Source organism: Diadema setosum, chromosome 1 (assembly GCF_964275005.1).
Source record: "Diadema setosum chromosome 1, eeDiaSeto1, whole genome shotgun sequence".
Classification (NCBI taxonomy): Eukaryota; Metazoa; Echinodermata; class Echinoidea; order Diadematoida; family Diadematidae; genus Diadema; species Diadema setosum.
In genome coordinates, this window is record NC_092685.1 from 16,642,268 (window position 1) to 16,656,803 (window position 14,536).

General features: G+C 37.7%; 1 protein-coding gene across 1 annotated transcript in view; it reads left to right on the forward strand.

Annotated features, from left to right (window-relative positions):
* Window positions 1-665: 665 nt before the first annotated feature.
* Window positions 666-14,536, forward strand: part of LOC140237319 (xanthine dehydrogenase/oxidase-like) — a 47,670-nt gene continuing 33,799 nt past the window's right edge. The window contains exons 1-11 of the mRNA XM_072317260.1: window positions 666-802; window positions 3,335-3,443; window positions 4,639-4,827; window positions 6,532-6,615; window positions 7,238-7,315; window positions 7,947-8,088; window positions 10,209-10,376; window positions 11,091-11,167; window positions 12,149-12,248; window positions 13,118-13,224; window positions 13,948-14,135. Coding sequence (XP_072173361.1) covers window positions 666-802; window positions 3,335-3,443; window positions 4,639-4,827; window positions 6,532-6,615; window positions 7,238-7,315; window positions 7,947-8,088; window positions 10,209-10,376; window positions 11,091-11,167; window positions 12,149-12,248; window positions 13,118-13,224; window positions 13,948-14,135 — 1,379 coding nt within the window. The remainder of the gene's footprint in view (window positions 803-3,334; window positions 3,444-4,638; window positions 4,828-6,531; window positions 6,616-7,237; window positions 7,316-7,946; window positions 8,089-10,208; window positions 10,377-11,090; window positions 11,168-12,148; window positions 12,249-13,117; window positions 13,225-13,947; window positions 14,136-14,536) is intronic.

Sequence of the window (14,536 nt, forward strand, 5' to 3'; positions counted from 1 at the left end):
ATTTTACATAGGGGTTAATTTGTGTGTATGGGAGTGTGTGGTTAACACCCTGACAATGGTCCTGAACAATGGCCAGAGATAGAATGCTTATTACATATTCATGAGCCACAATCACAGCTAGTCTTTATTCATCCTGAAATGTAGTGTATGCAAGCACATGAATACATGTGCTTATCTTTTTCATGTGCATGCATTGTACCCTTTACCATGAATTCAGACTAGCAGTGCCCAGGGAAATCCATCATGATTTAGAAAGCATTCATGCGCCTTGGAGCAAGAGTCCAGAAGCCTAGCCAGCAGAGCTCTGAAAATGTGGTGTTCGTGGTATTCGTGTCTATTGTTCAGGGTCATTGCGAGGACACACTCACATACACATCACTGGTTCTTGTGTTAAGTTCAATTGTGTACAGAGGGTTCAAAGTTAACCAAAATCTGGAACCTAACTGGAAATTAATCATGGATTTAACGATACTCTGATTCATGCTCTCATATTCAAATCACCTCCAACTAAATTGTACATCATTCATCTATTACTCATGTCAATGACAGTGTTATCTGATGTATAGTTTCGAACTATTAAGGATCAAAAGTGGGAAATGTTTTTGTAACACCTAGTATGATTGTGTCCCATGCACATTTCACGTTGGTTTTATGAGAGACTTCTTATGTTCCATGACGAGAAAACTACAAACATAAACACAGTCCGTCTGAAAGGCAGCAAACTAGGGTGCGCAGAAGGAGGATGTGGATCGTGTACGGTTATGATCTCGTCTTGTGACAGCTCGTCGCCGGGTAATATCAGGTAAGAAACTAAATTTTGGATATTTAGTGTGATATGCACAATGTTTAGGTGTCCGCTGACAGAAACGCACATACGTGGTCATGCAAACACATACTCTTTCTCCCCCTATCTCTACATAAAATTATATTCATTTTATTTTCTACCATAACATAAAAAAACAACACAGAAAACAGTGTGTCCTTATCATTATTGCTTTTTGACGTACAACATGTTCAAAACATGGAATGTATCATATATTGCTATGAGAACTAACGGAAAGAGGGGGGGGGGGGGGGGAGTGTACAAGCTCAAGTTCAAGTTCAACTTTATTTCCATTTCCATTGAATAAACAAAGAAAACAATATACAATACATTAACAGAACATACATTGTATTTGTGACAATTTCAAAGAAAACGTACATGTGATCACGAGTACCAACAGGAATTCCTTTTCTAAGGTATATACAAATACATGATACAAAGACTAGAATGGAAATGGAGGGTCCCACTAAAAAGCAAAGCTTGTAGGGTATGGGACCCTCGGAAAATACATACACAAAATCAAAGAAACCAATGTACTCGGCTGTGTACTCGGCTGTTTTTCGAGTTTAGCTCTGAGCACCAAAAAAATGGTGGGTATAGTGTAGTGTTCGTTAATTCAGTGATTGCGTCGCGTAGATTGAAACCCTCACTATTCGTCACTCGGTTTTGTCGAAAGGTTACGTTGGGAGCGTGCCGACTCTCGAATGCTTTTCTTGTTGATATCTACCACAACAGCAATGATAACTGATTGACAATTGCCCTACATCGACGTAAATAAGCACCGAGTTGATCCGTGTTTCAGTAATGACAAAAAAATCATGATCATGTACTCAGTACACGGCATACATACTCGAGGAAGACTCAAACCTACTTCCTTATCACCAGGCTCGAGCCCTGCTCGAATATGTATGTCCATGATTTCTTTTGTCATGGCTACTACTAAAACACTGATCAATTCAGTGCTTATCTACGTCGATGTAGGGAAATTTGTCAATAAGTTGCAATAAAAACAATTCGACGCAAGAATTTCATCAATTTAAACAATGATAAGATTTGATATTAGGGAGAGAAGAAAGAAAGAGAAGAGAGAATAAAATAATGTAATGAAAGAAAAAGAACATGATCAGTGATGCAGAAGAAAAAGTAGGAAATCCGTTTTTCATTACGATTTATTATGGCAAGTTACTCTAAGTTGCGTGAACTACCTTAGTTTTATAATAAAATTGTACCCACTGGGGATTTCTGTTTCCTCTATAGGGGCCTACTTGAGAATGCACTCAAAGTAACTATGTGCAGTCAAACACAGAAAGACACATTCGCGGCATGATTTTTTCGCGAATTGGAGCCGACTGCCTTTTTTGCGGCATGAAATTTTCGCGAACTGCCACTGGCATTCAATGCATATAGTGTAGACATGAACTTTCGCGTGCATTTTAATTTCGCGAATCTTGGCGCTCGCGAAATTCGCGAAATTGAAATGCACGCGAGAATTCCTCGTTTTACAGTATATGCTCCCTCCACATCTATCTATTTCATCACACTAGTCATACATTGAAAGTGTAAGTGAGTTTGCCCTTTTCCCCTCTTTCTGTGGCGAATCGAAATCATCTCTTATTTTTGTTGTGAATTACCGCGTGTCTTCCGGTTTTTCATTTCCCCTCTCCCCTTGATGGAGGGCTGAAGATCAAACGTATACCTCTACTTTGCTGCCTTTTCTCTCTTTTTTTTTCTTTTCTCGCAAAATTTATTTTTCTTGTTTGTGTTATTTGTATACCATAATTAGAAATGATTTATGTTTGTATGCCAATAGTTGAAATCAATAAAACATATGAAGAAAAAAAAAACACAGAAAGACACACTTTGCTAGTCTAATTGACAACTTGTTTTGTAAATGTTTTACATCTTCCCGATTCTTTTATAATTCTTCCAGATGTGAGTGATCACTTTCCAATCATGGCTCATTATATTGTTGTTTACTTTGTTCAATTCACATGCATTATTTCTGTCACTAAAGGAAGTGAGATGTATTTTTGTTACTGTGGAAACACTGAAGTAAGTTTGAACTTGAACTTGAACTTGAACTTTTTTTTTTGTTCTTGTCAATCTTTTATTTTTCTTTCTTTTTCATATAACAATGTCCACCGACATGGACACACACAAACACTCACACATACAAACATCACATAATTTATAGGGGCACGCACTGTTGGTATAGGTAAGCTTACTCTCTGAACGTGTGCATGAGGAAGACCCCCCCCCCCCCCCCCGTGTCACGTATGTTGCAGTGCATAAATCCTATGGCTTGCACCAAAACCAAGGGGCTTTGGACAAAATGGTGGGGGTTCAGTCAACGCGTTTGATATTGACGCCTTGAACCCATGTAAACCTCACTGACACGATTTGGCCCATCAACCCATCTCTTCCAACTCCTATGTAGGCCTATAGTTGTGCTTACTTTGTAATGATTAGTATTCATAAATGAAAAAGACCATTCCGTTTATTATTCTGTAGACACAGAGCGGTGAATGCATGTCTCGTTCCAGTGTGTTCTGTCCACGGTGTTGCCGTCACTACAGTGGAAGGGATTGGAAGTGTGGAAACCAAACTACATCCTGTTCAGGTATAATTGCTTCAGTGTTTCGACCTTATTCCGGTCCAAATCCCGTTTGACTGATATCACAATTTCTATATAGGAGCCTACACTGAAATGCCACTCTATAGATAAGTCCGAGTAAAGTGGAGTAAAATCAAACATAAGACAACGATGTCATGTTTCAACAAAATCCGGGATGAAATAACATGGTTATTGAATATCATAGCTTGATATGTATAGATAAAAAAAAGAAAAGAAAATCGATTAGCCACCGGGACGTGTAAGTTTCACCATACAAGATTAGGACTTGAATGAAAAAAAAAAGTTGTGGAATCGAAATCGTTTCAAATGTTTTGTCGAAACGACGAAATTGATGACAATCACAGCATAAAAGAGGAGTTATTGATATCATTGCCTCACTAGTCTACCAATAACCTGCACAAGATTTCTTCACTAATTATTGGTCTTCTAGAAATGAACATGAAATGGAGTAACTTCCTAAACGCCATATGATTGTAGAGTTTTAGTAATCTAATGATATTACAAGGAAGAGTGAATGGCTGAATTTTTGTCCAAAACATTTTTCCGTAATGTTCTGTTGTTTTATTTTCTACTGAATTTGTTGATTAGATTCAATTCATATACCGTTTAGTTTCTTGTTTTGTTTCTGTTTTATTAACAATGTATATTTTGCCTTCCCGTTTGTTTGTTTTTGTTTTTGTTTTGCTTTTGTTTTTGTTTTTTGCTATGCTATGCTATGTATAAGATGAATTCTTGTAAATATATGATTTTGTTCAGACTGCAAAAACTCACAGAAGAACAGCAATCGGTTGAGGTGATTAAACCGGTTGCACGACACCCACAAGTCATACAGCTCAACGCCAGGCAAATAAAACCCATGATTCCGACCCTAGGCAAGCAGGGTCCACGAGTCTGACAGTAGGCAAAAAAAGGCCCATAAATCCGACACTTATTACATAACCGGGTGACCGGGCTTAAAACTCAAGTTTGCCTATAGTGTCAAGCACATGGGCTGTGAGACTCGTGAGTTGTATGACTCGTGGCAGTCGGGCTCGTGGGATGACCCTTGTAAACCCGTGGAGAAATAAAATAAACTCAAGTTGAAAGTCAAAGCCAAACTAAGACTTATCAACTGAAGGGTTGTGAGGATATGATGTGAATTTATCCCCCTTTTTTTTATTAACTTTCCTTTCACCCATAGGAGCGCATCGCCAAGGCTCACGGAAGCCAGTGTGGTTTTTGCACCCCTGGTATGGTGATGTCCATGTACGCCCTTCTGAGAAACAATCCTCGGCCGACAATGGAAGAGGTTCAAGCAGCGCTTGAGGGAAACCTGTGTCGCTGCACGGGCTACCGACCCATCCTACAGGGATATAAGACATTCACTGAGGTAGTAGTTCAGTATCTGAATTATTAGCCACAATATCATTACATGTACTACAATGTTGTAACATTAGTATGACACACAAGGAAACTGGTGTTTTGTTTTGAGAATGCTTTGTTGTTACGTACTGATTTATGTAATTAGATTTTGATGATTGCTCAAGAAAACTGTTCGTTCAACATACTCTGTCAGTTATATCACTGTCAACTTATAGTTATACCTGTACTTAAAACATCAAGACACCGTAGCAACTTTTAGGTTGCAGAACTAAATATTTAGAAAATTTACAGGCAAAAGAAATAATCTATAAGTTGGTTAACTTATCATTGCAGTTGCAAGACAAGAAACATATCAAATTAGTTTTGCAATTGCTGCGAAATTTCTCATTTTTCAATCGATATATTATTTGAAAATCTAACTAAGCGCAGCAGCCCAGCGGTTGGAGGGGATATTTCCCTTCCCACTCGTGTTTTTTTTTCAGTTTTAGAATTGAAATGCAACCTTATGATGCATACATTGGAAGGAATCCTTGGAATTTTTTCTGATAAAAAAAAAAAGGAAGACGATGTGTTGGTTGAACATTTAAGTTGCAAGGAAAACATCCAGCCGACTAAATTCTGTAAGTGTTGCATGAGTCCTCTTTTACTGATAAAAGCATTTGAAAACCTAATATCTACGAGTGTAATTTTGCATCTTTTTATATTTTTTTGTAACTTTGTAATTTTTGCCAGTATGCATGCATATATCTTTATCTGTATCATACATCCTTTGCAAGTCGAATATGTACGTTTATAAGATAATTTCTGATTAATTCTGTGTTGGAAAAAGAAGAATGAAAAATAAATGAATTGAATTGAATGAGTGTATATAAGAACAGCAGCCAAGTGGGTGGAGAATTTGGGAGCTCCCTTCCCACACAAGGGACTATTTCATTTTTAGAACTGAAAGTCAACGACGTGGTACACACTTTTGTTGGATTTTTACCTTTCTATAAAAAGTTAGAAAATAGATATTAAGGGAAAATAAGAGTTGAGTGAATCGTGGTAGCCATACGACTTCTAGCATGTCTATAGTTCGGCATGCCCGTTTGCATTCATTGTGTGTTACGCTGTGGAAGAGGACGGGGGAGGTGACAGGGGTATACCGGTCCCTTCTGCCACGACAGGAGCTTTTGCATTTTTAGAAGTAAAGTTGGAAAGTATTATATTGAAATCTGTATTGAAGACAAAACATTGGGGGAAAAGGGGAAAATATGATAGCCTAAACTGTGGTATCCGTCAGCTCTTAATTGTTACGGCCGGGTGTGCATCTTTACCGTATACTAAGCATGCCAAGAGACTTTGTACAATTTAGATTAAAAATGTAATATCCATATATTAACAAAAAGGCGTATTTGAATATTGGGGGGGGGGGGGGGGCAAAGCCAGATTTTCACCAGAATGTCAGATATTTTCAGAGACTACAATAATAAATACATTGTAGAATTAACATTAAGTAATTTATGGTCCAACTACAGTACACACAAACAGTGAGGTGCTTTTTGACAGAGATGCTACGTACCCACCCTAAAAAGTCAGGGGTGCTGCAGCACCTGCCCTCAGGGACCTATACTGTTATCCTTCGTCTGTTGCCAATACCTCTCTCCCTCCCTTAGACAATTGAAAAGATATCAAACTGTGTCATGTGTATCATGATGTTTTCACTGAATAGGAGTTCTGTTGCGGAGGAAAATGCCGAAGTGATCAGGCTCCACAAAATGGAGGCAAAGGTGACAACCGAAATGACGAAGACAAGGTGAGATTTATTCAACTGTTACAAAGTCAGGAATATGAGATATCCTGCATGGGAGGCTAAAGTAGCACAATATTAGAAAGAGGTCCTATTGCATGAAGTGGCATTCTCTTTCCTCGCCTCTATTTTAAACTTTACTATGATTTCTTTTTTTTTTTTTGTTTCACCATGTACTACAGTACATTATCATTCTTTTCGTTTATTCGATATATATAGCAGGATACCCAATTAATCATGATGCTCTACCAAGGGTTCGTAAGTCACACAATACAGGAAGTGTGCTACATAAGTAAACACATTATGATAACATGATAATCGTCTACCGCGGACTATCACCCCGATCAGTCTATTTTTCTAGTGGTGAGTTATAAGGGACGCCTCTCTCCCACGCCCCCCCCCCCAACAACAACAACAACAACAACACGTGTTAGTAGGTTTGTACGTTATTACATTTTAAGCAAAGCTTTACTGTAGTTCTTATAATTTTTTTTTTTTGGAGGGGGGGGGGGCCAAGATATAATAGGATACCGACTATGAACGAGAACATTGTTGGGATATAAATGGATGATAACATCTGATACATTCTCTTCCAGCTCGTCAACATTTTATATGTCTTTTCATGCAGCCTGCTGTTCTTTTCGACCAGAATGACCTGGCAACGTACGACCCATCCCAAGATATCATTTTTCCGCCAGAGCTGATGGTAAGACTACCTTACATTACCAGTTTGAGTGCATGGATGTTAACTAAATCTTACAAAGATATGAATTTTGTCCCGAATTCAGAAACACAATCATCATTTGATATGGCAGATTGTAATACAAAGTCGGCCTAAACGAGCATGACTGTGTGATATGATTGTGTCTTATCCGTTAAGTCAGCTTGTCAAACATTTCGATGCGTTCAAAGTTAAAGATATCAATCGTTCAAGGGTCAGCACTATTTTGTACATTTTGCCATGTCTACATATTCCATATACGATATCATAAGTCTACAGTGCTTATCAACATGACACAGGAAGGCGAAAAAGAAACGCATATACATTTACGGGAATCAATAATGGAATAACTCTTATCATCGTACCAAAAGACGTGTGGTTTTTCTTTTTTTTTTATTGGTTGATTTCCTTTTGATTAAAGCACCGTAAAAAAAAAGTTCCTTGACAGGACACATGTGTTTTAAGGGTGTGCGGCAAAGTGGTACGTAATGTTTCTTCAATAAAGTGATTGGCAACATTTATTTAGAGGATTGTTTTTTTAATGCAGTTACACATGCCGTTTTTGCCTTATGTAATACTGATTCAATAGTTCATTTGAAATGTCCCTTATGTTCAGCTTGCATCAAGCGACATCCAGAAATCGCTCGTCTTTCGAGGAGAACGCGTGACGTGGCACAGACCAGTCAGCCTACAAGAGGTGCTCGAACTCAAAACAAAGTTCCCGGATGCCAGACTGGTAGCGGGAAACACCGAAATCGGTAATGATACACACAACAGCCACAAGTTTGTATAATAGGGCCTCCCTTGTTTGGAATCAATGAGGAAACGATTTGGCATCTTCATGGATTAATATTGATTGATTTTATTCTATTTCCGCATTCAAAATGTAAAATGCAAGAATGTATTACTGGGTTAATTGAACAGAATTATTGAATAATATTTGAACAGAGGAAATGATAAGAAACGGGTATAATAATGAACATGTACAGCACTGTTTTTCTTGATAATATAAAATGAAGTTGAGCAGGTGTCATACATTGAGCCCATAAGAAACATATGATTTCACACACGTGCTGTTCAAGAGACAAATTATAGGCACGTTTTAAGTGTAATGTAAATGCATGACACCATTGTCATAACCAGATGCTTGACGAGGATAATGTCCTAATCCGGTCACCACTCACCGAGCAGATGCCGAGCGGGTAAACAAAAGTAATACGTAATGTGGTGCATAGTGTAGAAGTGTATAGTAGAGGGTTTGTGTGTTGTGTGTATACAATGTAGACCCTGGTAGAAAATGCACGTTTTGTGATCACATTATTTGTTCTGCTCGGAAAGTTCGATGCCCTTTCTTGAATGATAAGAGGGAATACGAGAGAACCAATATATGAACAATTAACGACACGCTCTAATCAATAATGTAGTGGTTTAATATCCTATCTCTAAACTGCTCTTTGAATTGAATGAATAAATTTACATTGATCATAAAAAGATTCTCTGGTATTGTGTTCAAGACGTCAGGCCCATGATATCTTAAGATTTTTTTGCGCTTCTTAAAGAACATCTCTTGGGTTTGCTTCATGATAATCAGACTAACGGCGATTTGGGTAGGAATAGAACGTTGGAGTTTAGGATAAACAAGTCATTGGACATCGAGGAGAGCTGGTTATAAGTATTTATGCTAAAAAGAAAAATTATTTTGAAAGTGTGAATATCATTTTTTTTTTCGGATTTAGTTGATGAAACAGTTGATATGAGGGAGATACGAAGTAGGAGGTCGTGATCAACGATGAATAGTTTATGTCAAAGTAATATTGGGCTTGTTTTCGTTGAAAAACAATTTCCCAACACAGTGTTACAGGACGTATATCTCCAGTTGAACTAGGGCATGGTATAGAATAGTCAAGGACTTCGGAGAGACAACGATTTTCAGATGATTATAATCTCCAATACCTCCAGAGACTGAGGTATGAATATTATGTTTGTGATCATTCGACGACGAGTTTGAATCGATGAAAATAGCTAAAATTTTGTAGATTTCTTATCGACGATTGGATGTAGGTCAGTGAATACAATTAACATTATGAAACATTATGAAACTGAAATATGAAAGAAATTTGTTTTGAGAAATATGTTAGTGATAATTTATTACAAACAAACCACGAAAATACGATACATATTTCCAAATCTATTGTGATGATGGGAGTTTCAAAACGTTTATGGGGACCTCAATACATGTAATATCAGCACATGTAGAATCAAATTTGATAGAACTGAAGAACGAAACCGAATTGTTTGTTTGTTTGTTTGTTTTAGTTTGATAATCGATGATCCATGATAAAGCAATATACCTCCTGATGCCATATCTGATTTATTTGTATATCAAACTGTCATGATCGATGTAGCAAATGCCTTTGATAAATCCATAAAAATTCCAGTCAGGTGTTTTGTCGTCTATTATATGATCTACTAGATGAACAGTGTAGAATAATCAGCAGAATCTATAATATTTTCTAAATCAAATTGACTTGGAGCAAACAGATTATTGATGTTTCTTATTATTTTGAATGATATATAGAAATCGGTCGATAATTTGTTCAAAAAGAGAAATTTAATGAGTTATCGGATCCCAAAGATTCCTTCGAATACATGTGCAGGCATAATATTATCTGAAGACTTTGGTCATCATTAACCATGCATTAACCCTCCCACTTTATCAGGACTACCTCGATGAGCCGTCGAATTTCAACCCTTCCCCTTATAATTTCTCTTATAGTATTGGGTTGTTTGTTTATTCTTTGTTGTAAGCACACATTGAATTGTGTCGTGGTGTTGATCAAGTTTTGATTATAATTTCATTTCTTTCATACCGGCGAAGGTATCGAAATGAAGTTTGGCAACCGACTGTATCCCACCCTCGTCTCAGTTTCACACGTACCGAAACTTACCTCGATGGAAGTCAACGATGACGGGGTCGTGATCGGGTCATCGGTAACTCTCTCTCGGCTGGAACAATTCCTGAAGGCTATCATTCACGATCTCCCAGGTGTGATGGTATAGGAGTGCCCTGTTATTCATTAACAAGTATACATGTATAATATAATGAATCCATCATAAACATTTGCCTCGATCTTCCTAGATATTTTACTCAAATACATGTATAACAAGTATGAGTATGCATTTATCCATTTACTCAAGCGGTGCAGTTTGATTTCAGAAACTGAGTTCCATTCTATTCATAGTTTACTATGATTTTGATAAGTGTTCCTTCGCCATTCAAAACGGGATTAGATTTTGTTTTCTTTAAAGTTTATGAAACGGAATGTAACAATGACAACATTTCATTGTAGGGAGATAAAACAGACTCATAATGATGGGAATGTAATGAGCGCACTGATATCATGACATATGATTTTATATATGATTTTTTTTTTTTGGGGGGGGGGCATTTAAACTATAGCTTTCAATTTTGCGTATATATGAATTTTCATTAAAAATGCTATCGTCCTACATACTGCTATCTTGATTGCCATTTTATTTTCTCCTCGTATAGTATCGACACTACTTACCATTCGTTTCCAATATAAAGAAGACGTGAAAGGCAGTTCCTAAGCTTAAAGCTTATGTTTGTTCCCAATCTTATAAATGCAGTGTTACTAGACGGGAAAAAAATCCAAATGATCTGACGGTTGTTTTATGGTTTTTTTTTTTTTTTCTTCACACGCCGGTGAATATTTGCAAACCACTTCTTCTTTCTCAGGGCACAGGACTAGAGTGTTCTCTGCTATTGTGGAGATGCTTCGGTGGTTTGCTGGTTCTCAGATTAGAAACATGGCGGTAAGCGCGTATGTCAGGGGTCGTACTTTTTCCTTTTCATAGTTTTTCTAAAGAGCAAAAAGTATGCGTTTCAGTGTAGAGGAATGCATCGTCTCCAGACCCCCCCCCCCCGTTCCGCGGCCCCTACACGCAGTATAGAAACATGGAAGTCCATTTAGTTGATGGCATTTTCACACCTAAGTTACATTAACGGAGCCTGTAGTGAAGCAACCGTTTTCTTGTGATTTTTTTTTTCGTACTTACGCTCTATACCTCGTGATCGAAATGTATTTAATTAAACATGTGATGTCAAAGATGATTTTTCTACTATTACACAGAAAGATAGAAAACTTTATAAACTCAATTTCCGTACGAGTCAAATTTCTTTTCGTTTTCGCTTCGGTACTATGTCGACTTTGTGTGTGTGTGTGTGTGTGTGTGTGTGTGAGTGTGGGCGTGCGTCTAACTTTCCAAATTGTATTTTATAGGACAAAGCAAGATAGATGATTGGATTATCTTCTGTGAAAGTTGATTACTTTCGTATCCATGGCCATTGCCATCTTCAAGCGCATGAATGTTCCTTTATCGATAACTGGAAAAGATATTGCATACATACGTTTTGCTCTTCGGTTTAAGAAATGCAAGAAACTATAAGTGAGCAGGTAATTTAGAGCAAAATGAAATTGAAAAAAAAAACCCAACAACTGTGAAATATCGTTTGAACAAAACTTATGATAGTTCAACAAACCAATTCTGTCAAAGTTTTCTATGTTCCTTACATATAATCTGCAGAAAGCTTATTATTGAATACCATTTCGACATAATTCAAATAAGTTCTGCAGAAGGTACGCTTGTGTCTCCTAAACTTGGTTTTACTTACAAAAATTATATGTGGGGTTAAAACGTGGTCTATTAATTGAGGAAAGCATGTCGGTCAATTTGTGTGAACATATTTTAATAAGCCCATAACACTCCGTGTGTTTCATCGTCTCACTTTGAAAGGCTGTCGGAGGAAATATCGTGACTGGTAGTCCAATCTCAGACCTGAATCCCATCTTTCTGGCAGCAAGGTGCAAACTGGAGCTGGTATCACAGTCAAAAGGTCAGTAGTAACTTTATCATCAGTAGTTGGTATTAAATTTTGGCGATATTGTTGATAGTGTGAGATTTATGTAATATGCTTAATTTTCATCATATCTCTCTCTCTCTCTCTCTCTCTCTCTCTCTCTCTCTCTATATATATATATATATATACAATACCGGGCAATACTGGTTGGCTGACATGCTTTCCTCTTCATTTGGGATAACATAAAAGGATTTTTTATTGAGTTATTCGTGCCTGCAGTCACTGCAAAAGGAATTACGTTGCGATAGAAACAGCATAAACGCAAGAAGCTAAACATTAATTTTGTAGATGCTTACAAAACAAATGTTGATATCAAAAGGGAGTGATGAACACAAATGAATTCAGCAAAACCTATAATAGTCACAGTAATACATATCGGGAGAAACAACAGGACATCTCTTCACTATAGAGAAGCACGATGAGAACAGCTCGGTGCTCACTCGCTCTCCCCTCCAATTATCTCCCTCTCTCTCTTAATGTTTTTTTTTTTCGCTCGTGATTGCTCTTTCCCCTCACTTTTACCCAGTCTCATGCATCCACATGCCTTCCCCTTCACACCATAACCGGCACATCAATCTACAGTAGTGTAGTCCAGGTTACACGCACTCGCTGTACATCAGTTTTCACTAAAGTTTGTCATTATGACACAACACCCTTCTGACTATTAGAGCTTGATATTGTCAGGCTATCAGAAAATGAAATTTGATGACTTTGGTGGTTTTCAAGGGCCAGCATAAAAAAAAAAGGATAGTGTCAAGCCGTATTAATACATCCCTATTGTATTATACATAGTGTGTTCACAGACGTAATAACATCAATGTGAATTCCCTTTGAATTGTAATGAGGTTCTCGCTATGTGACCATGGACGAGAATTTCTTCACTGGTTACCGCCAAAACATCTTGATGCCGGACGAGATTCTCCGAGCAATAACCATCCCATACACCCGTCAGGTTAGCATTCACCTTGAGCTGACATAACAGTGCTGCCGAGTAGTATTTCAGCTGTATATTATGTTTGTCCTCATCGAAGTGAGAAAATACTTTTTTGAACGAAATATGATTTATGATACAGTTTGTGTTTTAGCCAAAATTTTAATACTTATGGTTTGTACATGCCATTCTCATATTTTAAACCAAAATAAGATCAATTCATTCACGATGTGTTTGTTAATGTTCATCAGTATATCTGGTAATGCTTTACTGTTAGGCCTTCCATACGCTGTAATGATGATACATTTACCAATGCTGTAACGCTGACTTAGTGGTTGACACATTACTTCGTTGGTCCCAATTTTTTCTCTCTCTCCTCTTGCCTTAACAAACAACAACATTACTTCGGTTCCCTCCAAATTCCAGTTTATCATTTGGTTTCTTAAGTAAAGAACATAGGAGAAATCAGAACGCCTCACCACGCCATAAAAGTTCATATGACGCACCCCCTTTAAAAGATATGACTGGATATGAATTTCACTTCAATAGGTGATATTTTAATTTGCAGAAGAAATAATCCCATGGCTGTGATCATTAGATAGCATTTAGTGATCTCGTAGCAATTTAAAGATCTTACAAGTTGCATTATTATTGTAGGTGTTGCCCTCAGGCATGGAACTCAAGTTAGCCATGCACGTCTCTACATTCACTGAAGGAATATTTTCATCCTGTTTGAACACACAGAACGAATATTTCTTCGCCTTCAAACAATCACCACGCCGTGAAGACGACATCGCGATCGTCAATGCCGGGATGAGAGTTGTCTTCGGAGGAGGTGAGAACGCGGTCGTTGACGAAGTCAGTCTGGCGTTTGGTGGCATGGCCGCCACCACGGTGATGGCCTCAAAGACGATGACGTTGATGAAAGGGAGGTAAGAAATCGATTTATGGGACACACAATACCGAGTACGAGCACGTAGACGTGAAATTCTTTAAGAGAAATATTGGTAGTATATGGGGCAGGTCAATGTGCCCCAAATCCACTTTTCATTTGAAGCATTATTTCCTCAACGTAGTCGCTTAAAGGAATCTATCAGCAGGTTGTACACGTGTTGTATTCACAGAAAGACAAATTTTTAATTCCTTCATAAAATGTCAAACTTCCTAAAGTCAGTATTTCAGCAGACAGGTTAGTTTACAGAACATAAAAACTACAACTGAGAGTTGTCCGCCATCCCTTCGCTATTGTTACAATCGTTATGTCAGGGTTGATTTTTTTTTTCTCTCTTCTCTCATTTTTTTTTTTTTTTTTGGAGGGGGGGGGGGAGGGGGT